Below are 27,479 nucleotides of genomic sequence, written 5' to 3'. Positions count from 1 at the left end.
CTTCCTGGGATGGTAACAAGCCAGCACCTCCTGTTGCAAAACACATGTGCTTTTGGGTTTGAATGTTGTTCTATCATTAAGACAAAAATAATGTTCTGCCATTAAGTGAGAAATTCACTGAGCCAAAAGAGCACTTCTTCAAGACAGTTTTTATTTTTAGTACAGTTTGCACAACAGCCTTCTTTTATAAAGAATAATTTTAGAATCCTGTACACCATTTTTTTACTAAATTACTTATCTGAAGGTCTGCACTTTACGACAGATTTTAATTTAAATCAAAGTACCAAAAATTTGCGAAGTTCTTCAATACTTCTTTTCACAGCTTCTTCCCCAATGATGATGTATCATACCCCACAGGTACACGTTACCCAACTTCATGGAGATGCAGGACAAGATGTATCACAAGCAGATGAGTTGCAACTGAGAGCCCTAAAAGGTCAATCTTGCAATCTGCTAAATAGTTTTTTAGAATGATCATCCCCTTTGGAGTCTATGCATGACAGTATTAAAAAAGAAAGTGATTATTGACAAACCCATCCACCCATTTGCCAGAGATTATTTTCCTCTGCAGTATGTATATGTCTGACAGAGGTCCTCTGCTGAGGAATAACCAAAAAGCCAGCTCAAAGTACAGTTTCCCGGACAACACCAATAAGACTGTGAGGCCGTTCATGTTCTGCTCTTTGGCTTCTCCTCTCTGCCAACTGTTCTCCCTCTGTGGTGAAAGTACTCAGATCACCACAGCTCTCCAGGTACAGCAATCCAGGATGCAGTCTGAAAGGTAACACATGGATTCTCAATGACATGGCTTGCTGGGCAGGTGCCATCACCTTTAAAAAGAAAAAAAAAAATAGTTTAAATCAGTTTTGTTTTCAGGCTCTTCCATTAAAATAGTTTTTTACCCAACTAGGAAGAAGCTAGTTGTAGTGCTGTCTGTTATGTTTAAAGAATAATTTTAAAAGCTATGAAAACCCTAGAATTTGCCAAGGAGGCATGGAAAAAGCAGTCCTAGTTGGGAAAAGGAATGGGGTAATTTTTTGTTTTGTTGTTGTTTGTGGGGTTTTTGGTTGGTTGGTTTGGTTTTCCCCCTCAAAGCTGCACAAGAATTCTCTCAGTCCAGCCTATGGCATATCTGGTATTGTTTAGAAGAAACCTAAATGTTGCTTCCTTGCAGAAGCCACTGAACTGTAAGAATGTTCAGGCCTGTGTGATAAATTAAATTCTCATAAGGAATCTTTTTTCCTCCTGTTTCTGTCAAATTTGTCAAGGCTTTTGTTGCCTGAAGGCTATGGTGGGAAATCCCATTTTATTCACAGAGCCTAATGACACTGATGCGTTTTGCATGAGAACCCAAACCAAAACCAGTTGTCATAGCACATCACTTGTGCTATGCATGAATCAATTCATCTACACAAATGGTCTGTAAGTTACCAAGACATTTGTCTGATGAAGTCTGCAGTGTCTGAAACTTCTGGATATTCATTCCATTGATGTAAACACGTATTTTCTATTTTCTGCTTTTCTTTAGTACTAGGTCTTATTTTTATCCTGGGAGCCAATCACAAAAAAAGTTGCTTCTAGTGGGTTTACATAAAAATTTCCTTGCCAGCCTCCATTCCTTCTGGTTTGTAATAGCAAATGCTTATAACATCTTCTCCCTCTCCCCTGCCAAACTCAGTGTAAAATGCTGTCATGTTATTTACAGTTCATGATTCCTCCACAGAAGACTGACTCAGTTTTTAAATACACATATACTCTGTCTTCTGGCTAATAAAGCAAGAAACGTCACAGCTTCTCACACACTCCCTACATGAAACTAAAGCACTGAAGGAAGCCAATTTGGTCGCAAAACTCTGACACACAGACTGGCAAATGTAAACCTATACTTCCAAACCAGGGGCAGTGGGTTTCCACATCACCTGATAAATACAAGTAATAAATCTACCTGCTCAAGGAAAGTGGCACTGGTGACAGCTTCTGCCATATGTTTCTCATCTGATTTTAAAACAGATTTGATATTTTCCACCAGGTCATGTATGTCTGGGCTCATGCTGCAGGAGGACTGCTCAAGGATCCACGCCACACGCCGTTTAGTGTCCATGTAAGACTTATAGTCTACCAGAGATTGGGGTCTTGCCCTCAAAGCTCTTGCTTTTGAACTCTTACGCAGGGTGACAGCATTCAGTAGATTTAAGTCATTGAGTGTTGCAGTATCACAGCTGAGCACTGTCCCTGAAGACAAATGAAACAAAGCAAACAATCCACAAGGTTCACAGTATTCTGGAGATTTCACTCCTGATTCAATGAGGATGCAGTGCAGTTTAACCACGTAAAACTACGGTCTGGTATGGTCAGGGTGGTATGGAAGGCTCACTATTGGAATTACACAAAATGCCTGTAAAATAGTCATACATAGCTATGGTTGAGTGCATGTCACATGTCAAAGAGTCTGGAGGGACACTTTCCCTGTGGAAAGCTCTTTGTCATTTTGTGTACACTGGTTCCTTTCTCTTGTTTCTGATCTGAAGAGACCTGAAATGTGTGTTGAGTGTTTATGTAAACATAAAGGTAGAGGGCTTTTATGATCTCTCGTAAACTCTTTGTAACTTTTAGTTATTAGCAGTCAAGAGGACAAGTTATAAAATAGTGAAAATAACTACCTGTCAAGCTGAAAGCTAGTAATACTACAAAGTGCAAATTCAATGGAAAAAGGAAAACAAACCCATATCAAATATTCAAAATTACCTTGCAAGGACTAAACAAAAGGCAATACAGAATCAATTTCACTGCCTTTCATCCAAATAAAAATTGACCGCCTTTGGTGTAAACAAGTTATCAGATTTTGACCCCATTAAAATGAAAAACCTAAAAAAACCAAAACTGCACCTATAGATTGTACAAGAAGCACTTTAATGTTGGCTTCATACCAAAAATTGCCAGGAGGAGATGCAAAACTTCCCAGCAAGAAGAGCAACTTCCATTGTTGCAGTAAGTTCTCTTCCTGCAGCACTCATGACTAACTCTCAGATCTAGTGCTGAACAGACCTAACCTCACTAACACTCTGAGCCTACAGCTTCCAAATGCTTCTGACAAGGAGCCTCTCTACAGCAGAAACACTCTGCTTTCACAGCTGTGAATAGGCTCTGTGTCATGTAACTATTGCTTCAGCAGCAGATTCTCTGGGCTGCTGTGGTGGAAGTTGATAAGAGGAGAAGAGAAAGCATATGATACAGCAGGGCCATGAAAACATTCCACCAAAACAGCAAGTGTAATCCACATAGGCATGCTCGCAGTATCCAGAGTAAATGGCTGTTGCTAACATGCCCCATTGGCACTTACATTTTGAGTGCTAGAATGTATCAGCAGCTACTGTGGGAATTCCAGTATCCTCTAGTGAAAACTTCAAGACCCCTGACTGGTGCGTGTTTCAAGACAGCCAGCAGTACCACGGACTCTGTAGTCACATTAGCAGTTTTCCCACAGCAACAGAATTAGATCACTAACACCAAAGCAGTTTCATCAACTCTCCACTATGGGTTGTATTGAGCTTTTGGGTTTGGTTTTTTTTTTTTTGATGGTATGAGAATTGAGAAAAGGGGAGCAAATTTATAGGCTAATACCAAATCCCCAAGCCAATTTTGCTTTAAATGTCTCACATTGACAACTGCACTTGTAAGATCTTAGATGTCAATGCACTGAGAAATTCTGTGTGCTCTCCCTCCACATTTTCCACCACCCCTCCCTCCTACCCAGGCCTGGCTACAGACCCTGTTCCTAGATGTGAAAACATAAAGAGCAGCAAGACTAAGGAGTTAGGTGGAGAAGGCTTGGCAAAGCAAAAACTACTGTAATGTAGGTACTCTGTTGGGAGACAGCAGCTGATTTCTGCAGGTACTAGGTTCAAGGTACCAAACTTCTGAAGAGTGTTCTTTTAAAGAGCCATTACACAATCACTGACAGAGAAAAGGGAGTCACCTTGAGGCAGCTGGCAGTGCAGAAGCACAGGGTCACTTTTAGATCGTTTCCGCAAGGGATTGAAGGCTCTGCTGTTCATTCCTGCAGGCACACAGCTGCCATTTGAAGGGGAAAGACTCACTCTGCTGGAAGGCTCCTGAGTTTCTTCAGCTGGATAATCAGGAACAGAAAAGTAAAAGTAGTCAAAATAAAGCAAATCTGTAGAAGCTGTTATTAGACGCTGATTTTTTTCCCCATCCCACCTGCAAATCTGTAATGACTGGACACAAAAGTCTAGAGGTGCACATATGTGCGCACAGACCCACATATACTGAACAAAAACCTGTACAGCCTTATGCAACTGGAGTAGAGAAAGACTACAGTCTAGTTCAGCCTAGAACAAAAATCACCTATAACTACTTGGTCAGAGAGAAGAGAGCTACAGCTTTACTGGAGAAAAACTAAATCTCACAGAGCCTCAAATCTTCCTCTTATAAGCAGCTGTACCAAGATATGACAGCATACGGCCAGAGACGTTGGTCACCTTTTGCAATTAGGTAGCTCATAAATCAGTCACCAGTCCCTAAAAAGGAGTTAAAATCTTTACTTAAGTATTTTCCTGGATTCTTGTGATATGTTATATCCTTCCCACTCCTCCTTTTCCTAAGAGTGAAATTATATGCTGCAATTTAATGAACAGGACAGGACGAAGCTCCATACATTTCTCACTAGGCTTGGTTCTGTACCTCCATCTGATGGCACCTGGCATATTACAGAAAACAATTTTCTGGCTCATGCAGGAGTTAAAAAATTTGTAGTGGATTGCCCCTGCCTGGATGGCAGGCACCCACCACAGCCATTCTATCACTCCCCTCTGCAACTGGACAGGGGAGAAAAAATACAATGAAAGGCTCATGACTTGAAATATGGACAGGGAGAGATCACTCATCAATTACCATCATGGGCAAAACAGACTCAGCTCAGGGATATTAGCTGAATTTATCAAAAAACAAGCAGGATAATGAGAAGTAAAACAAATCTTAAAAACGCCTTCCCCGAACCCTCCCCTGGGCTGTATCTGCTGCCCTGCAGCGGTGCAGGAATGTGGGTTATAGTCAGTTCAGGACACGTTGTTTCTGCTGCTGCTCAGTGAGGGGGTCCTTCCTCTGCTCCAGCATGGGGTTCCTCCCACAGGAGACAGTTCTCCAGGAATTTTTCCAGTGTCAGTCCATTCCACAGGCAACAGTTCTACCTAAAATGCTGCACACACTCGGTGTGTTACTTTGGAGAAGTTGTTTGTTTGGTACTTTTAAAAAATTCTGAACAGATTAATGAACTGATTTCATGATCTTATGATAATTCTTAATAATGTTAATGTTTCAGATCTCATTTTTCTTAATAATGTCAGTGTTTCAGAGAGATAATTGTCTTAAGGTGGTGTGTACTGGAAATGCATACACCTAGTTTGTGATGATACAGAGCATCTACTAAGCATTTCCTGCCACCAGCAAAAGGTTGTGATGCCATGATGAGTTTTTGCCTTTTTTATATACCTTTTATATACCCTTTTATATAGCTTTTATGTATCCCCAGTGCTTTCAGCATGCATACTTGTAATTCCTTAAGCCTGATAACTTAGGATAGTCCTAAGATTCCATTAAGCCAGGAGACCAAACATCCTGGAGGCCTGGCAGTTGGAGGCCAGAAAGTCCTCCGCTATCCTGAGAAACCAAGGTCTTCCCTAGAACACATCCTGTAAACTAAGATAGGCCCATCCCGGGGAGAATTCCTCAGGATGGGGAGATATCACGCTATTCATTTAAGCTTCTCATTGGAGAATCTTTGATAGATATGCTAATTTGCAAGGCCTATATATTGTATACATGATCTATCGTGTGTGCATTTCGGTGTGCATTTCGGCGCATTCCACCTGGACAAAGTGCAGGTGCACCTTAAGGATCCTTAAATAAATACTGAGGTAAAAACCCCTTTTCCCTTAAGCCATGTTTGGTTCTTAATTTTAAGACCAGGGAAAGGCAACAGTTGCATGCCTGCCTACCTCAGTCAGCAGGGAAAGTCCCATTCTGCTTGACAGGAGTGATTATGAAGTCAGTAAAACAATTTTAGCTGGCATAAAGAATCTTAGAGCTCCTCCTGCAGCCAGCAGTCAGGATTCTCCTGGCTCTGCTGGCAGAGTAGTGTGCAGCTTTAACTTCTGTTGGGAGCTATCCTCAGTTGATCAGCCCTGATGATGCCAAGGGAATCACAGCATCACATAAAAATGCCCTGGCATGACAGCCTGCCAGCAAAAACCGAAAGTTCAAGTTTTATTTATAGACTGCTACACTGCGCCAGCTGAGACAGCCCATAGACTACCTCTACCACAATTCCAGCTAAGTCCCCATTTTGTATTTCCCTCCTGCTGTGTGCCCAGCAGGCAGCTCAGTCCCTCACAGTCACTCACTCTTCCCCAGTGACATGGGGAGGAGAATTGGAAGGACAACCCTGGCAGAATTACTGGGCTTGAGATAAGGACAGCCAGAGGTGGGGAGAAAAAAACCCAGCAAACTCAAAGGAAAACAAGCAATCATCCACCCCTAGCTGACTGGTGCCCAGGCAGTCCCTGAACAATGACAATGCTGAAGAACTCCCCCCAGGTCCCAAATCCAAACCAGCACAACAGGCTGCTATGAAGAAAATTAACTCCATTCCAGCCAGATGCAGTACATCTCCTCAGATTTAAATAAAGGAAGAGATACTACTTAGTGTATTTCTTTTTCTTAAATTTTAGGGAGCCTTTTATCTAGAAGAAGCAGCATTAATTTTTTTTTTTAAGAGGCTCACCTTCTTTTTTTATCCAAATTTAACAGGCAGACTAATAATTAAGCATCTCTTTACAGACCTCTTTATTAAAAAAAATACTGGACAAACCAGTTAAAATGATGGAGAGGAGGGTACAGTTTGCCATACATGCTCAGGTAGGTCTAATTCTTGCAAAGGAAGTTTTTAAATACAAATGCCTCAAACAGTGTCTCATCAGAGCCTTTTTTAAAACAAAATAAAACTAAACAGAAGAGAGACTTTCCTGACTGTCCTTCACCGCAGGTACATTTTCTATGCTATTTCTTTCTTGTTTCCCTTTCTCATAACTTTAAGCAAGTCACACCACGTACCCTTGTTTGATAACCTAGTCTTGTTTGAGCTCAAGAAGCTCAGAGAAAGCAACAGGATTTTTACCAGTAAGAAAGCTTTGACAAAGAAATCCAGAGGAGCTGTAGCTGGTGTCTGGTTATCACACCTGGTAAGACACCAGAAGCATCCAAGTGCTTGTTTTCAGAGGTTTCAGGCAGACTGTCAGAGTTTAAGGGGACTTTGACAGAGCTGACATTTGGCTAAAGTCTGATTTTACACAAACTCTTTTTTCCTCTGACTCCACATAATAGGAACAATTTCAACTGATGCAGTTCAAATCAAAGTTTTTTTCTAGTTTGATAAGTAGGTTGGGAAAAGACAGGCCACAATCAAATAAAATTTTTATAAAATAAAAATAAATAAATAATAAATAAATAATTAATTTCAGGCTTTTCCCTGGCCCCAGCCTTCTCTCTCTTGTGGTGTGAAGATTGCACACAAGACAATCTTGCCACAACGGTCAAGTTCAAACAAAAATTGGAACACATTTTCATGGGCTGTACTGGAAAAGCTGGAAGCTAATAAAGCACACATTGCAACAAACATTAAGGCAAAAAACAACTTGGAACCATAGGTATGGTTTTCTAAAACAGGGCAGATCAAATCTTGATGTGGTGTCTAAGAGTAATTTAGCTATCTCCTGTACCAGGATGCAGAAATTATTAAGCAATTCCTCCAGTCCAAGCTGGATAATGGAGTAATTCCCAGTTTAGCTCCACACAGTATAGCATTATTCTATCCTTTTCCTGGTTTTACAGCAGCAAAATGTTAACAGGCACCAACACATACACTAAACAAGTGGAAGCACTGGAGCTGGACATCTTCTCTTGCAAAATATGGATATAGTGTCAAAAACTAATTGTAGGTTACTAAAAAGGAAATGTATGTTTCTTTTTGTATCGTATGTGACAACAACTTTTTATGCTTGTAAACATTTTCAATACTAATCCTTGTTCCCACTGCCCAAAACAATCATGATTCTGTGTCTCTGACTTGCAGTATGGTGTCTGTCTTTCAAAGAACTAATAATGCTGCTGCTACATTAAGTTGTGTGTGTTGGATAGAACATTCTAGAACAAACTTTAAAATGTACTTTTTACCTTGAGAGGACTGCCTGTCAGTTACTTCCCCTGAATCAACATCTTCCATGCCATTTATTTGAGGTGCGCCTCCCTGGAATAAAATGCAAAAGTTGAAAAATCACAAGTCACCATCTTTCTCTGGCATTTTCCTAAGAACTGCAACATCCACCTTAGAAATTGAACACTTTTTTTTAACTGCACAGAGACTGTGTGATATGAGTTTAATTCCACGGCAAAATCATGGCCAGTGAATGTCTAATATTAATGTTCATCATCCAAATCAGTCAATTTTATCCTACCCAGTGTTTTCTGGGAAAAAGTACCCATCTTTTGAAAACACCAGTAAAAAGGGATGGCCAGTGACGGCAAAACCTTGACCTAGTCCCCCATGGGAGGAGTGCAGGTACATAAGTGAAGTAAAGCAAGGAGGTCTTTTAGAATAACCAGGAACAGGTGTACTCCACATTGCTCTTTGCTCCTTCTCTCATGCCTGGGCAGTTTTCCAACTGGAGAAAACTTTTCAGTTCTAGAGGTAAGTGATTAATTAAACTCTTCAGCGAAATTTACATTTGTAATCAAATGTATCCTCCTGACTTACACTTACCATGCTTCAGTGCAACCTTTCCCTTACAGTAGAAAAAAACCAAAGACTTTAAACTCCGATGGCCCCTACCTGCTCAGAGCTGTTTGAGCTCCATGCAGTTTCATAAGGTGGAGGTGGGTCCAGACGGCAGAACACTTCAACCCCTTTGATTCGTGTTCCATAAATATAGGGCAGTGAAATCATGTCAGAGACAAGTGTGCTGCAATAAATAACACGGAGCAAATCTGTCAGTAAGGCTTTCCAGCTGCAGAAAAAACACCTTCTGCTACCAAACTCCACTGGCTTTTCTGTGCCAGTTCAGATGTTGGGATCTAAGTCACAGATAATGGACTCGCCAAGGTCTGCAAGACATTGTCTCGGAAGATGGCAGGGAACTGCTCCTTAGGATGTGCCTCTCCAGTGTGTTCCCCAGAGTTCAAACATCTTTGGGCAGTACTGGGCCTAGGAACCCATTTCAGTTTTACTTCAGAGATTCAGTTTTGTTACAAAAGATTAAAATACAGGTTGTCATTCAAAATGTGACAGCCTAGCTCTGAGTTCTGTGAACCACTGAGTTCTTAATTATAACCTAAATTCAAGATACTTCTGATCTGATGTTTTATATTCAGATACAGCTGCACAGAAAAAGCCAGATTCAAAGTAAAGGCTGTTTTTGTGATGATGCAGAAATATTACGGTTGATTGATTCACAAAGGCTTGCATGAGGCAAATGCACCTCATGGCTGACCTTACTCCTCAGTTTCCAAGGAGCTCTCTGAAACACAGCAGAAATCCCAAAGACCTTTTGCTGCAACATCCTTCTCTTAGGAGATAGCTCTGAGAAGGAAGAAAACAGAACAATTCCTTGAGAAACCTTAATTTTGATAAACATATATTTACATTACCCCAGGAACACTGTAACAAAGTGTGGTGGTCAACAGCAGAACTGGCAAGAAGACCTTGCCCACACAATCCTCAGAGAAGTCTGTGACTCAAAACATCTCAATTCTGCTCTGGTTTGTTTGGGGTCTTTTTAACATTTTAGTTGCTGATTTGGTGCTGAGGCAGGAACCTCAAGCAACACACAGAAACCCACATTTTGCTCTCTGGACTTCAGTCAGGTTTACGGATATCACTAGTGGATGCAAGGCAAGTCCTCCCTCCCAGAATTTAGGGCTTCTCTGGACACTGGCTGCAGGGAACAAAGATGACTGTGAAAATTTTTTTCTCGCAAGCTCAGAGGAAAGGGCAGAATGATGGAAATACCTATGGAAGACTGCTTTCACAGACAGGAAAAGAATAAAACTTTCAAAATGAGAACCTGGAAGCCCTCTAATGAAAGGCTCCTGTGAAGGCAATGGAGGTAATGCATGGAGAAATCTGAGGAAAGGAAAGCAGGTATTTTGATAGCTGGTCATTGTCTTTTTTAGCCTTAAAAATGGGGAAAATAGAACACATTAAATTAGTTTTTAACTACCATCTATTTCACCTGTTCCAAAAGGCTTCAGAATAATTTTGGAGTACAATGGAGATAGATGCTCCATTGACGTTACTTCTTCACATTTTCGTAGTATGTTCACGCTGAACTTACATTCAACATAAGCCACAAAATTACACACATTTTGAATCTTAGTTTTGTTTTTAAACATGCCTGATCTGGCCTATCCAGTTCAGTCACACCTTGATAATTAATGCTATGTCCAACAATTATGTTAAAACTTATTACAGAACATGCAACTAGAAGAGCATTCCCTTGAGTCCCTTAATTACAAAAGTCATTTCCAGGATGTACCCAAACAATACCTTAAACTGAACAGAGGTATATTTCTAGGCCCTAGGCAATCGGTTTGCTGCCCTACATGCATCACCTCCTCCCTTAAATGTATGTGTCTGTGACAATTCCACAGAATCACAGAATATCCTGAGTTGGAAGGGACCCACAAGGAACAAAGTCCAACTCCTGGCAAACTTCGCATTTTGTTTTTCACCTGGAAACTCAGCTCTAACTGTTTATGTTGTGCCAGCCCTGAAAAATAATGTAATTGCTATTTTTTAATGTATGAAATAAGAAGAGCAGAGGTAGGAATTGACCAGATATTGTAGTGCTAGTTTGGGTTTTGCCTGCCATTAAATAAGACAAATGTAAAGGTTTCCTACAAGTAGAAGAGCAAACCAATTGGCTTTGATAGCTGGGCCTCTGACTTTTCAATTTAAAGAGCGGCAGAAAATGCCTACCCACTCCAAACATGTCCTTGGAACCAGTTTTGATGACTGTGGTGTTTCCCTTTTCAGGGCATGTATCTGTCTTGGAGTTTGCAGATGGGGGCTCACCTCCCTGGATGTGGTTCCGGTCACACCCCCCTGCACACAAAGCTTGGGATGCAGGGACCACCGAGCTCAGCACAGAAAGCCAGGGCACAGGTGCTACACAGAGCTCAGGACACAGTCTGGGAGGAAGAAGTGTGGGGAGGCTGACTGAGAAATGGACACATCCCATCTCAGCCACTCTGCAGGATCCAGCCTGGGCTGAGTCATAATTACTCATCTTCCAAAAACAGAAATTACACCTGCCTGTTGCTTTAACTTCTGCACTGCTGTACAACTACCCAGAACACCCTGAAACAAGTAGCCTGACTTCAGAAGTATGTCATCTTCACTTAAATGTTACTATCAACAAGTTTAGGTATCTACTCAATTTTAGACCACAGCCTTAAATACTGTTCAGCAGCTCCTCCTGTGCTTAATAAAAAAAAAAAAAAAGAAAGAAAAAAAGAAGAAATACTGCTGCTGGGGAAGAGATAACCATCTAGAATGACATGCTAAACAAAGAACAACTGGTCCATCTTAAAGCAGGGGAACTCTGAAAAGCATGTTTCAATAAATAATTATTTTTCCAAAGAGATCATTACACATTCCATTCTGTTCTCATCAGCAGATTGAACCAAGACTGATATAGGAGGCTTTTAGTAATATTTTGAATTCAACTACAGTCTCTGGTGTTTCAGAGGACCTGTTCATTGTAAAGCCTATTGTTGCGCCATGTTATCATTTTCTAGGCAATCCCAGGATCTGTAATTACCTCTGCCAGGAACACACAGTCTTCAAAACCATGCATGCTATTCCTGATGAGACAGTGAAATAAACTAAACAGTCCTGTACACAGCAAAAAGGAGGAATTTTAAACAAGAGTCACACAGTCTGCTTGAGCACTGTAATACTTTATGTATAAATATTGTATGTTCAGAACAGAATAATGCAGCCCCACCTGAGTCATAAAGCCAACCTGCAAGTTACTTTGAAGAGCATATAGCCACCTGTAGGGTAAGGGATTACTTGGCCAAGCAGTGCAGTCAAAACATACCCTTCAGTCAGCCCTAGCAGCCCAAGAGGGAGAAGGGGAATGACTCTGGCAGGAAGGTCCATGGGGGAACACCACTCACGGTCTCTGGCTGTGTCTGGCTTCTCATTGCTGCCCAGAACTGCTCCTGACAGCATCGTGTAAGTTTTCAGCTGTGTCAAGCAGCAGTATTTCTCTTACCTAGAAATGGTTCCTACAGAATCTAAACCCAAACCCACAAAACTTTACCTGTTACCCACACTGTATTTATGCTGTCTTCAAACAAATATGCTTTTTCCTTCTTTTTTTTTTTCAATCCCCCTAAAATCACAAACCTTTTTCATCAGAGAAAATAGTCTTAAAAAAAAAGATTAGGCAGTGTTTTGAAAGACACTAAAAGAAAGGAAGAGAGTGCACAGTTTTACCTGTTACTTGTTTGTGGAGTACAAGAATTAAGAGTTGCAAAATAGGAGGGAGGTGGGACAGGTGGGACAAAATCATCGGGATCCAAAATGTGATCTTGGTCTTCAATCTGAGATTCGTCCTAATCAAACAAAACTTCTGTTAAAACCCTTCTGACCTATAAATACTGCTGAACTGTGTAATCTATTAATACTGTTTGCAACACTCTTTATGGCAGGCAATGCCTTGTGCTCACTTACTATGCAGGATCTTCTTGATGCAAGTATCTGTAAGTAATGCAGGGCAGCCGCTAAGAAGCAGACTGTGGCAGTGACAGCATTCAGGACACTAAGAGCTAAGAGAACTTTCTGAAGAACATGAAGATTATTAAAATTAAAAAATTAAATAATGGTATCTGTAAATGTAAAAACAGTAATAATAATAATAAATAATAATAATAATAATAATAATAACGAAATAAACAAAACTAAAACAAATAGAGAAAACACAGGGATGACCATGGCAATTACTTCTAAGAAATGTATGGGATGAAGTCTTCAGCACAATCTCCAAGACGAGTAATTTGCAAAAGCTCATTTTACACTATTTATTGTCCTGACAGAGAGATCCAGAAGGGTTTAATAGAGCTCAGATGTGATTTATCCATCTATTCATCCAAGAATTATAACCTTCCTCATAACTTTTCTCTGGGAAATCCAGATTCAACATGATCACCATTAAAGAAATGTCAAAGTTCTTTTATATTTGAAGATGGTGTTGGTTGGGTGTTTTATTTTAGCAGTTTGTAAGCCAAGAAGGGCTGAGAAGTGCAAAAGTCCAATGAAGGCGTCAAATCATTAGCTAAAATTTATATCATATTTACCCCTGTAATCTTGTCTGGATTCAACTGCAGTTTTGGTTGCACTAAGCACAAAAAAGGGGCAAGAGCTGCTTATTGGCTCAGCAGTGCACTGGTCAAAACCCAGACATGAAAAGAACTCCCCACATGTTACAGAACCATGAAGAGCTTCTGACTAGTGTGGAAGGCCAGAAAAACAACAGAATTTTCCCCAGTAAACATGGCAATCACTTCAGCTCTGCACTGCTGCACGAGCACCAACACTATAAAAGCAGTGCTACTGCTGTGTGCGCAGGGTACCTTGAGAAGAAGGTGAGCAGCACTGCATGACTTCACATGGTATAGCTTCAATACAGCCTCTACTTCTGTGCATTCAGTGAGATGAAGTTCTTCACAGCAGAAACAAATCTTGTTCTCATCCATATTCATCTTTAAGAAACAAAACTCTACTTTTAATTTGTTTTATGCAGTATTTTCACCTGTATAATATAGAACCTGTGTCCTAAACTAAACCCATGACCACAGAGCAGGAAATACAGAATCATATAATTGAACAGTTTGGTATGCCAATGATTCCTGCATTATAAAGCTGCATTATACACGCTCCTTATTTGAGAGAAAGCATTATGGCTAATGCATTAACACATTTACAATTGTTAGTATATTGTTGTAATCATAGTTGCACTGATTACTAAGCCATTTTATTATCTATGCTCCTTCCAATGCATAGCAGCCTAGAAATTATTTCTCTGCCTGTTGTGTAAACCACTCTATATGAACTGTACACATTTTCTTTGGTTCACGAATATATCTTGCATTCCTGTGGATGGAATGAAACACACAACTATCATTTCAACCCAGTCAAATCGTTAATAGCCATATCTGTACACCACTGTTTGTAACTTCCCCTTTCAAATTAATCTTGTCATCTTAGTTTTCGAAGTAGAAATTCAATGTTTCCATATCTAGAAATAATTGGCGTTTTAGCTGTCAAACTCTAGAGTCACAATGTTGACACTCTTCCACCTACAGAAGCCACCCTACAAAATAATTAATGATTTCAGGAATGTCTTTTTGCTGTACCCTGTACTTCCAACCACAGACAGCTCAGAAACTCTGGCAACATTTGACCACCTCATCTGGGATATCATTATAAATTCTCAGTGTGGCTTTGGTATAGTGATACTGGGTGAATCTAGATTGCCAAAGGTTTATAATCTCTGACTCTCACTGCAGTACACCCACTGGCATGCCAAGGAACCAACAATAGCTTTCCTGAAGAAATAAATGAATGAAAATAGATATTCAAAGATCTTTTCATTAACCCACAAAGTTCTTCAAGCTTTTACACACAAGTAATCATCACCAAGTGACCCTGTATTGTATCCTTAAATTTCAATTACTCCACATTTTCCAGTTCATAAATAGTGATTCTTCTATTTCTCATGACAGCCACTTGAGAAAAATCTTTGCATTCTGCCCTGTCTTGTACAGATTGCTTCTTCCTCAAGTAGAAGTGTTCTGAAAAGCTAGAATGATTTGATCTACCTTATTTTTTTCCTCACATCTTCTGCTGTAAGGTATCAACACAAATGGTCCTCACCAAGTGAGGCAAAACAGGAAGAACGATCCCATCCACAGATTACAACAGACTGAACATTTTGTGGGTAGCTCACCATTACCCGCCATTGCTCAGGCTTTTTCCAACAGTTTATATTTGTTACATTACTACAAAAATCCTTTATGCTAGTTCTTAAATTACTTGCAACTCTGCATCAGGATACTTTGTGATCTCAGCACAGCAAGCTAATATGCCATAATGAGAAGAAATCAATGTAAATCAGTATGTGTGCTCACCAAATCGCATCTGGGTACCCCGGACACAAATTGAATGCCTTGACATCCTAGTATTAATCCAGTCAAGTTCAGCAGAACACAGATCATAGACAGCAGAATAAACAGGTTAACCTGGAACAGCAAAACAAAGTTAACTGCAGTAGGCACAGGAACCCAACCCAAGGAACTCATGACAATGCAAATCCCACTCACAAACTGGGAATGCTGGGAATGACACTGGGCTTCTTTTTCAAAACTGCCCATGACTTCAGTGCCCCAAGGTGTCTTAACCTATTCCCAAAAACCTTTGTCTTCTCTCTCTTTATTCTGAACTAGTTATGCAGAAATAAAATATATGCAACTATTGAAAATGTCAGTAACAATAGATCAAGCAACTAAAGGCTCTTCTGGAGTGCAAAGTATGATCTGCAAGTCACCCAACTTCCACTGTGTGCCATACTCTTCCACTGGGTTTAGCTCTCAACACACTCAGAACAGTAAAGAAACCTGAAGAGGAAGAAACATCTTAAGCCAACATTCACTCTGCACAGGATTTCCAGAATTACTTTGCAGCACAAATAAATAAAAAATATTTGTCCCAGTACAGTGAGGACGAAAACACTTAAGAGAGTTTAGCTATATGATAATATTTCCTCCTGGCTACTAAAACCAAAATATTTGTAAATCAGATAATACTTTCAGATTTATAAGTCACCTGAAATCGAGCAATGACGAGTAACAAAATACCTGAAAAAAGGACAAGCAGAAGCAGTAGATAAAATTATGTCTTGCTTTGACCTATGCCCTTACAATCTGCATACACAACATTGGATATGGATTTTGAACATACGAAAGGACTACCCCTGTCTCTGTTCATACAGGCAAAAATACTCTTTACTTCAGGAGAAAATGCTATGGGTAAGACTACTACTTCAGAGAAAAATAAAAATAAGATTCCTCCTTTAAGCATTCAATCCTACAAAGCAAGTACCTGATTCTTAATGTCCTAAAGAATCTTCGTTAATAACAATCTGCTCACTCATATTTCTTTGTATCAAAATGGTTCGAATTACAAAAGCAGGACATAACAAAAAAACAGAGGAAGAGAAGGACACTATGAGGGACATGAATCCAGCTTTACAGGAGATCCAGCAACAAGGACTTCCTAAACATGTGAAGAATAACACCATGGCCTTCCAAGCAAATTTAGCCGATGTACCATGGTTAGCTGCCTGGAATCTGAACCAGAAATAGGTAACAGCTGTTGCACAAATTATGTTCCCATTTTCTGAGGTTCAGGGAAATAATCACCCAGGAATGGACAAGAGCCAAAGTGCATTACTCTGCAAGCTAAATTCCTCATTACAACATTACTACTCATTACTAGTTTGACCATAACATTATTCCATAAGGTAGATTTTAACCCCAAAAACCCCAATAATTGAAGTAGTTATTACTAAATCTCCAAAGAGGACTGGGACATCTTTGTGTTAGACATACTAAGAACAAAATAATTTATTAATTATTAGAAGAAGAGTATTTTTTCCTAGCTTTGTACTAATACAAAACCACAGATAAGACGGTCTTAGTTCTAGAAAGCACTCTGAGCGTCATTTGTTTTTCCATACAAACACCGGATCTCATGATTTTTTTAAAATTAACTCCCTGCTCAGCACATAAATGAATCAAACCCATTTCTTACGCTTTTATCTAAATCATCTCAGTTACTCTTTTGACAAAAACTACTTTGAGAAAAAGAAAATTGGTACACATGGGTATTGCGTATAAAGAAAACTTTTTAAGTGGGTTCAACACAGGGCACTGACAATTAGAAATTAACCCGTTTTGCAATTGAAATAGAAGCTGTTTCAACATAAGACATCTTTATAGCACAAATCTCATTAAATTATATTAAGAAAAACAAGAGGTGTATCTGTCCTTTTTCAACTGATGAACAAATGGAGAAAAGAAGTTACGTGGCCAAAGTAAAGAAAGATTAAAAAGAAAAAAAGCAGCAAATTCACATTTAAGTTGTCTCCTTTGGTACAGAAGCTGCAACAGAAATTCTGCCTGCATACAGCTATAAAAAAGTTACAGTTAAAATACAGACCTTCAATTCAAAATTTGAAAAACAACAAAAAAATTACAAATATTTTTCTTAAAAATGTCAGAAATCAAAGAACAAAGAGGAAGAGAAGGAACATTATCGTAAATATGCAAAACAAGTATAATAATTTCTGCATTTATGTTCTAATAAATTCTACTATGAGTAATTATAATCTTGATCTGATTTTTATTATATGTATAGCATATTTTTGACTGAATAATCCAATATTCAGAAAATCCTGCCAAATGAGCAGAAGATAAGAATAATTCCTCTACATACAATCTAAAACACTACCATGATCTGAACCATAACCACAAAATTCTCTACCACATATCTGACAATGGAAAATACATTGTACTTGACTGTCAAGAGAAAAAATCCTTTTTCTTTCTGCTCCATCACTGGTCAGCATCTTTACACAATCACTGAGATTGGAAGGGACCTCTTGAGACCATCCAAATCCAATCTCCTGCTCAAGCAGGTGGCACAACAAGGGGGTTGGAACCGTAACATCCCTTCCAACCCAGACCATTCTATGATTTTATGACCTATAGCAAGCTGTTGAATATAATATTCAGTTGGTTTTGACTGTCTCTACAGGCAACCTACACCAGTTTTTGGCCATCATAACAGTAAAGAAGTCATCCTTCATGTTCAGATGGAATTTCCTATTTTCTCAATTGTGCTAACAGCCTCTTGTCCTGCCAGTGAGTGCTACGGAGAAAGGTCCAGCTCCCTACTGTTCGTTCCCTCCCATCAGCTATTTACAGAGATGCAGGAGATTCCCATTGAGCCTTCTCTTCTCCAGGCTGAGCAACCACAGATTTCACATCTCTCCAGGCGTGGGAAGGATCACATCCCTCGACCTGTTGCCAAGTCTCTGCCTAATCCAGCCCAGGACACCACTTTGCCACAAAGAGCACTTTGCTGTCTCATGGACAGTTTGTTGTCCACCAGGATCCCCAGGTTTTTCTCTGCAGAGCTGCTTTCCACCAAACTGTTCCCTATTGTGTACTAGGGGAATTTCCCTATACAGGCAGGACTCTGCATTCCCCACGGTTGAACTTCAGGAGATTCAGTGCATTTCTTCAGCCTGTCCTGGTCCTTCTGAATGGCAATATTTAGAGTATCAGCCATTCCTCCCAGTTTTGCACCGCCTGTGAACTTGCTGAGAGTGCACTCAGATCTACTGTGCGGAGCATTCACTTCAGTAGTACTGGCCCCAGTTTCCACCCTTTGGGCTCAACACTGCTGACTGGCCCTCAGCTGGCTCGGCTTTTGCCACTGATCACAACCCTCTCAGCTCAGCCATTCAGCCACTCACTGTCCAATCAAACATGTATTCTGTCAGCTTGTTACAAATACTCTCCTGCAGATGCAAATTTAAACATCAACAGTCAATTAAACAGGGGTTACACTTTATCCCAGTGACAGAAGATCCTACCCAGAGGAGAGACGTACTTCACAACTTAGAAAAAAACAGAGAAAAGCAAACATGGTATTTTAAAAGCCTAAACAGAGGTAACAGGTCTTAACTGCAGTTATAAAAATGGAAACAACTCAAATTATGGCTTTAGCTTGGCTCACAGCTTCATCTTCAGAGCACTAGATACACATGGACTGTGAACAGCTGCAGAAAGCCGTGAAGAATCTTCATATGAATTAAACTACACAAAAGCAAAGTGTATTCTATTAATTTGCTAATGTCTTACATGTATGATCTCTTCCAGGTAAAAAAGTATCATCATGCCCTTTGAGGACTCCAAGGAAGAATAAAATTGCATAGTAAAGCTCTGGCACTATCTTTCATTCTGCAAGGGGAAGCTGCTTGTTGTGCTGCTGCTGCTGCCACTGAAGCGAGTATCTAATGTCAGAGAGGAACTGCCTTCACTTGAATATGCACACGCAGGACTGATGCCCAAGCAGGCATTTAAAGGAAAGAAGAAACAGTTGTTTCACAATCATCAACTCTTATATCTTATATTACAGCCTACATACATACTTTATAAATATCCTGTAGAAAAAAGTAAGTCAGTTTATTAAGTGTCCATATGCACAGCAGCAGTGTGAAAATTAAAACTCACGGGACCTTACTAGATTTTTGGCAGTTGTGAGAGCTTTTTATTGTACCATATGGAGACCCACAATACAACTGTCAACAAAGGATGGCCCCACAAGAAAAGGCTACTTAATTAATTTAATTTTAAAAGTCACATATTTCAAAAGCAGAATTAAAACACCTCAGGTATGAGAGAAAAGCTTTTGCAGCATAAAAATGGCTATAAGCCTCTAATGGCTTTTCATACTCTCAAACTTAAAAGCATACTTCTATTTGCTTATACTGACTTTAAAACCTTTGTGTAATTACCGCTTCTTGACTTAATGCTGGAGTCCTAAATGTGAGCATACAGGTTAACACTGAACTATTTCACTTCCAACATCCAGGGAAAAAAGATACTACTACAGTAATTCTCACAACTTAAATGACTGCTTATTATAAAATATATGGCTAGGGAGACACTGTTTTTCCGGGTTAGGGACATGATATGCAGCTTCTGTTCACAGTGTTTTATACTGTTGCTAGCAGAGCAAAAATTTAAGAATGTCACCAGAACTACGTGTCTTGGTCTATACATTAAATTTTGGCTAAATTCATGAAAATCTGTCAAGGTGCAGATATCATAGCAGCAATCAGCCCTAAGAAATCTTTATTTAAAGTCTTCCAGGACATACTTTTCTTTGCACAAAAAATTTCAATTAAATACAAGGTTTACCACAAATTAATTCTTCAAAAATTTTCAAGGTTACAAATAAAGGCTGAATTTCATAAACTTTTCTGTTTTCAATGTAATATCTGTAAATATTTTTCATAAACCAAAAACATTAACACTTTTAACTTAAAAGTGTTTCAAATAAAATTTTCAAATGCTTATGTTACCACACTGTAAAACATGAGAAGAATCGGACTGAATGACTCATGCTGCACATGCAACTATGACTTTTCTGTCAAACCCCTCAAAGCTTTACATGAAAACAGATAACATTTATGAACACAAAAGCTGCCATGCTAGCAAACAACAAAAGCATGCAGTGCTTGATGTAGCTGAAAGCCAGAGTTGCATTCAACCAGCCTCTATGTGTTCTGTTGAGTTCTCGATCCCATGCATTTTGCAGGTACCAAACTGCTCCCCAGTTCTTGAAGCTGCAGCAGTTGAACTCTGCACAGTACAACAGGCTGGTGTCTTGTTGGATGCTGGCACTCCTTTCCCTTTCATTCGATCACAGCTAAGTCTCCTTTTAGCAAGGAGAGCACCAGGCAGAGAGATGCTTAACTTGAAGTCTTTGTTTCAGTTGGTGAAAAAAACCCAAAACCAGAAACAAGCACAACCAGAGAATCACCTAAAAAGCACTCCACAGAATTGCAACTAATTTGTACACGACTGAAAGGAAAGGATGCTTCAATAGCTAAGGGCTTCTGCATTCAGCAAAGCATGTACAGCACCTGGCAACTCCTGGGAATGTAACATAAAGTCAGATTAGTCCAGACTGACATACAAGTAAGGACAGAAGCTATTAACAGCAAGCATGACCTGTCAAAGATGTGAGCTGCCCTCAAAACATACACAATCAAACTAACAATGGAGAACTGATGTACTTTCTGAAAAAATTTAGGTTCCTTCAGCTAAAAATAAGATTTAAAGCTGTGTGAAAGAAGGAGCTTAGGAGCAGAGAGGAAGGAACCAGGTTCTATGCATGGAAGCCCAGAAAGGTTCAGAGTCAATACCCAAGTAACTTGGAGGGGTAGGTGGTGGTGGTGAGTTTCCCTTTCCCCATTAATACATTTGGGCAGTCCTGAAGAAGAAGTAACATAGGATTATAACATCTCCAAGATCATCAAGTCCAGTGTTAAGCCAGCATTACCTCAAACTAAAATCAGCTTCAAAGCACAAGCATTAAAAACTGACTTCCAAAACTGATTGACAACAGATATTGAGAACAGAAATTCCTCAAACACCTAAAACCAAGGAAGGATTTCAGAATCTGGACTTCTCAGCATCTGTACAGCTCAAGGCTAGGCCTCCCTTGCAAAAATGTCCTTCAAAAGATATGACTGTAGCTTGATTTTGCCTTGCAGTACCCTGTCTCTCAGATGTATTATTTATCTAGTATCGTCCCACACTGCTAATGTAGCTGTAAAACAGCGCAGGTGGCAAAACCCAAATGTTGCTCTCCATTTTATTTACTAAAAGGTCTTATCACAGCCATCCCTCTTCATGGCTGTTTTTTCACAGATGGTGCTACTAAAGGTACACTACATCTGTAACCAATGTGTTTCCTTTCCTTCCTCCCCTCCAAGGGGAAAACAAGAGTGGCTGAAACCATCCCAAGCTCCTTTTTCACATCATTGCAGCCCTGTGCTTTCTGCAAGCATCAGCAGCACCAGAATCTTGCTGTCACAGAAAAAAAAACAACACTCTGGCTGTTTTTCTCCATGACCAAGGCCTTGGATTGAAGTGGCAGCCATAGGACAGCCTGACCCTTCACAAAAACCCAAACACAGATAGTGAGAAACCATCACTGGGAGTGCTAAGGCCTTACATAAGGAGTTAAAAGGGGAGGACAGTCACAACTGAAAAAAGGATATGTTTTAGTTCTGAATGAGTTTTTTAGTTTTACTTATGAATGTCATAATTGTAAGTCATGACTGTGTAATGATTCTCATTGCTGAGACCTTTAGGAAGCTTGCTTTTACAATTCATGTAATTGTGTATTCTTCATAACTCCCTAGAGAAAATGTTCAAGTTACTAGAGGGTAGACAAAATAGATATTTGCCCAACATAAATATGCTCACAGAAACTAACAATCTGTCCTTGACAGACTGTAGATAGTTTAAGGCATGATTTCCTTACCCTCATGAAGAGTTTAATGTTAATTTTTTTTTTTTTCACATAGAATAGAATATTTCAGTTGGAAGGGACCCACAACAATCATCTAGTTCAACTGCCTGACCACTTCAGGGCTCACCAAAAATCAAAGCCCTGTGTTAAGTGCATTGTCCAAATGCCTCTTAAACACTCACAGCTTGGGGCATCAACCACCTCTCTATGACCCTGTTCCAGCGTTTGACTGTTCTTTCATCAGAAATGCTTCCCAGTGTCAAGGCTGAGCTAATCTGGCTAGAAAAAAATGAAACTTCTATAGAACACACATACAAATAAGAAAAAAACCCCAAACAATTTCACAGAATCACATAATCATAGAATAATTATGGCTCTAAGAGAGCTCAGGAAAACTCCTGTGTGTTCTCCTATTCAAAAGCAGGGTCAGCTATGAAACCATGGCAGGCTGCTCAGGGCTTCAATCAATTTCACATCAGAAACTTTCCCGTCTGCCGCACAGTATCCCAGGGCCATCTCCTTCAGCATGTGACCATTCTAAAGATAATTTGATATAAAAGAAAGAATAAGAAGAGTTTGGTGCTTTCTATTTTAGTAAAATTAGGAAAGGAAAATAAAATTTATACAAAGGAGAATGTTAAAGAGTGAAAGAGCAACAACAGACAAAAGGAAACAACAGCAACAACATGCTAGAGGAACAGCACAGAACACAGGCAATACCAACACAGGAGTACTGTGCAAGCCTTAGGCAGTTTGAGACTGATAGCATGTACACTTATCTGGATAAAAATACGGCCCTTCCAGACTGGGAGTCTCTAACACGAGGCTCCTCTCTATATCCACAAAACTCCTAGAAAATTTGCTTGTGTTAACCAATGCACACTGAGAAATGACAATGCATGTTGGGGGTGCTAGTCAATAGCCAGCTGAACACAAGCCAGCAATGTGCCCATGTGGCCAAGAAGGCCAATAGCATCCTGGCCTGTATCAAGAACAGCATGGCCAGCAGGACCTGGGCAGCGGTCACCCACCTGTACTGGGCGCTGGGGAGGCCACACCCCAAGTCTGTGTTCAGTTCTGGGCCCTTCACTTTAAAAAGGACGTTGAGGGGCTGGAGCGTGTCCAGCGAAGGGCAACGAGGCTCCTGAAAGAACTGAAGAACATCTCTCGTGAGGTACACCTGAGGGAGCTGGGGTTGTTTAGTCTCAAGGAGGCTCAGGGGGGGCCCCACTGCTTTTTGCAACTCCCTGAAAGGAGGCTGTGGTGAGGTGGGGGGCCCGTGTCCGCAACTGTGCCTGCTGTGAGAGGACAAGAGGAAATGGCCTTAAGCTGAGACATGGGAGATTCAGATAAGATATTAGAAAAAGCTTTTTTGCTGTTAGGGTGGTCATGCATTGGAATAGGTTGCCCAGGGAGGTGGTGGAGTCACTATCCCTGAAGGTGTTCAAGAGGCTTCTGGATCTGGCACTGGATGATGTGGTTTAGGGGTTTAGGGCAGTTCTGTGTTGACAGTCGGACTTGATGATCTCAAATATCTCTTCCAACCTCGGTGAACCTATGATTCCATCCACAGCTCACACATCTAATCCTTGGTACTCCTCACCGATACCCATGTGGATCGCAAAGAAGTGGTGCATAAAATGAAACAACTGCCTTGGCCTGGAAAAAGTCTTCAGAAATGACAGTAAGGCAAAAAATTCCAAACAAGTAAACAAAAAACCCCAAATCAACCAACGAAACTAAAAAACTCCCTAAACCCACACACAAAAGCAACTCCAAAACTTTTTTCAAATCCCAACTCTGAGACATTAAGAGCCACACAGCTTCAGATTCCACTTACAAGCAGAAACAGCTTACACACCCTGCACATCAATCTACTTCTCTCACAGCAATGCAGTGTCAACTGTAAATGAAACTAGCACTGGATCCTACTGTATGGTGTTAAGTTAGCTCTCAAACCCATTGTCAGAAACTAAAACACTACAACTAAGCTAAGATTTAGAACCATCCCCTTCATTTCAGTTCAAGCTGCACTGCCTCAGAGAACTAAATTACTTATTCTAAGCCAGCATTTTCTTATACATACAAAAACATAAAACCTGCTCTTTACATAACATTAACAATTCTTCCAGACACTTCTTGCCCTTACTGGGGACTTCATTCATGCACGAAAGAATATGGCCTTTCATGGTCTTTGACTTCTCTATTAATAATTACAATTCTACCATTTGAAAAGAAAGATTCAACATTACTTTTTTAAAAGAAGAAAGGGGTGATTATTTTTTTACCAATGACTATTAAATTAGGATCATTTTTATATAATTTCCTTACAAACTTTAATCCATACCTACCAAAAGCATCATTGGCCTCTTCCATGTTGTTAGCCCTAAGATTCCACATAAGATTGCCTACAATAGCAAAAAACATAGTGTCACCAAAAAGCAAAAGTTCAAAAAAATGCCATTTACACGGTTTTTATTACTCTTCTGATGAAAGGTACTTTGGAACACTACAGCAATGTTGGGAAGATACAAAGACACACTTTAAAGCAGAGAATACCTGTGCTGATTGGGTTCTTCGCTCCTAAGAACATCCTGTGAAATAACAACCAAATTAAATCTGCTCGTTTCTTATTTTTTCCGCCCAGAAAAAAAGCATGGGGACAAGTAGTATGTCAGCAACTCCAACCTCCATGTTTGCCTTAAATAATTGCTTTCAGCCAATTGAGTACTTGTTCTCTGCAACATGGCTAGGCAAATCTAAAACCTGTCTCTTTCTTCCTCTCCCTCACTCACCACCTCAACACTTCATTAAATTCCTACTTCTTGCTTGCTGACTTCTGACCATTTCAGTGAACCAAAAACCCAGAGCATGAACCCTACCAAAATCAATAAAGAGCACTAGAACTACCTCCCTGAAATTATTTGCTATTTAATCAGATGAATGCCAGCATCAGCATGAGGAAAAAAGTTAAAATAAAAAGCACATCCTTCTGCTACAGCAGTTGTTAGACCAAACTTGCTGAATCACAGAACCGAACCCTATGATTCTCTTTTTACCTTACAGGGCAAAACAATTAAGGAATGATAAAGAATTGCCATAGAACTGAAAACAAACAGCATACCCGAATACCCTCTCACAGAAGAATGGGAACCCTATAAAGACAGGTAAATCAGTTTCTCAGCACGTCCCATAAATCAGCAGATATACTTTTAACTCACAGGACTTTGTGACTAAGCCAGTTGACACCAAGCTCCTACACTAAAAAGAAACAGGAAGACTGGAACAAGCAGGAAGTCATCCACTAGTATTTTTAATAAATCCCTTCTGTAACTTCATTCACTTGACATGATCAATCTAATCTAGCGTAACGTGCATATATGACTTGGCCAAAAATACCTACTGATATCATCACTGGTGTTGCAAAACCACATACATAACTGCAGTTTCATAACAAAGTATTTTTTGAATTCTCTGACTACAAAATGGACACACGATTTTATAACAAAGCACATTAATACTGATGTAAGTAGCTTTTTTCTTTCCCTAAGTACAACAACTTTATTTCATTGCATCTGTTAAAGATAAGAAAAGAAAGTCTTTCTCAAAGTTTTCCTGACTTGCCCCTCACAAGTCAGAATGTCTCATCTTTAATGAAAAGAAAACCAAACCAAAAAGCACCTGACCAGACACATCAATCCTAGCTTTTAATGGCATCTGCTTTTCTAGGTTGCTTCTGGGCTAAAATTTTCACTTATATTTTTACACCCAAAAGGTATTAGGTAACTTTCCTGAGAGTACTATTGTTTCAGAAATACAGTTAAAAAACCCCAAACAAAACCAACACCCCTCTTGATTATTGAAGATACTGAGTACCTCTATCTTATATGTGCAATTTTAAAGCATTTTAAAAGCACAAGCATGGTTCTGTGTGCAGAATTCAAAGAAAGTCCGTAAGTTACATATATTAAACTTCTTTTAACCTAGAGTAAGAAAGAAAAAAAAAAAAAAAAAAAAGAAAGATCATAACAGAGATATCAAACACAGACATTTGGATGGTCTGGATTACTCCTCAACCCCCAAGGATTGTGTACTTACAGGGATGAACACTGCACTATACAGATAAACAGGCACTACTTGATCCCCAAACTATTGCACTGAGCACATTTCCACAGGTGGTGAACAACACTGGCAATTTAATTTAAATGTTTAAAGTGAGGGATAAGCTGATGCTGTTACACAGGCAGCAGAGGCTGAGCGTTCCAGTCCAGAACACGACCTGCTGATTGCTGGAGGGCCCACAAACTGGGACCAATCAATCTGACTCTCCGACATTTACTAACTTCTGCTTACTAGTGTCTAGCTTCGGCAATACAAACTCTTGTATATATGAAGCTGTGGTTTAAAGAAGGGCCCAACAGGAGATGGAATAACTTCTTTCAGCACTCCTTACTAAACTCTCTTAAGTCCATCCATTTTTTTTCCCCAGGAACATTGCTGATTTATCTCTACATTATGCCTACGAGTAAAGGCACAAAGCACAAAAGCAATATGCTACATCTACATACACAACGACTTTTGAAAATCCTATTTCTGATCGCGCAAAAACACCGAGTATCTTCTTTTTTTTTTTTTTTTTTTTTTTTTTTTCAGAAAAAATGCACGTCAGGAAATAAATCCCCTATTAGTTTGTCTCTACGTTTATTACGCCGTTGGTAACAAACGGAGGTACACATCAGCGAAAAGCCGTTACCCGCAGGCTGTTTCCAAGTAATCGCGGAGGAGCGGGATCACGCATCCCTCGGGACAGCGAACACCGCAGGGCCCGCGCACGCACGGCCGGACCCCAGCACGGCGTGTCCCTGCCCGCGGCCGTCACTTACCGAGGAGCCGGCCCAGAGGGGACACGCGCTCTTCACCTGCGGGGCGCTGCTCAGCCACAGCGCCCCGAAGCTCAGCGCCACCAGGGCGCAGCCCAGGCCGGTCTGCAGCAGCCCCAGCCCGAGCAGCGGGCGGGCGGGCAGCGCAGCCAGGGGGGACGGGCGGCGGCGCGGCGGCGCAAGGCCGGCGGCCGCGGCGGACAGAGAGCCCGACGCCGCCTGGGGCAGCGGGACGAGTCCCTGGAGGGGGCAGCAGGAGCCCGGCAGCACCATCGGTGACGACGAGGGGGGCTCCGACGGCGGCTCTCGGCGGGCGGCCGCTGGCGGACGGCGGGCCGGGCCGGTCC

General features: G+C 40.4%; 1 protein-coding gene across 1 annotated transcript; it reads right to left on the bottom strand.

The window, feature by feature from the left end:
- Positions 1-132: 132 nt before the first annotated feature.
- On the bottom strand, positions 133-27,479 carry FAM189A2 (family with sequence similarity 189 member A2). The gene is made up of 11 exons (XM_042053936.1): positions 27,136-27,479; positions 24,604-24,660; positions 15,268-15,378; positions 13,711-13,839; positions 12,812-12,919; positions 12,575-12,693; positions 8,903-9,032; positions 8,248-8,320; positions 3,977-4,126; positions 1,946-2,232; positions 133-830 (listed from the first exon to the last, which is right to left on the bottom strand). The coding sequence occupies exons 1-11, from the start codon at positions 27,403-27,405 to the stop codon at positions 624-626; spliced, it is 1,641 nt and encodes a 546-aa protein (XP_041909870.1). The 5' UTR covers positions 27,406-27,479; the 3' UTR covers positions 133-623.

Source organism: Corvus kubaryi, unplaced genomic scaffold (genome assembly GCF_017639235.1).
Source record: "Corvus kubaryi isolate FWS band 111438036 unplaced genomic scaffold, C.kubaryi_AGA036_p1.0 split1-37296, whole genome shotgun sequence".
NCBI classification, from domain to species: Eukaryota; Metazoa; Chordata; class Aves; order Passeriformes; family Corvidae; genus Corvus; species Corvus kubaryi.
This window is presented reverse-complemented; position numbering and strand designations above follow the sequence as displayed.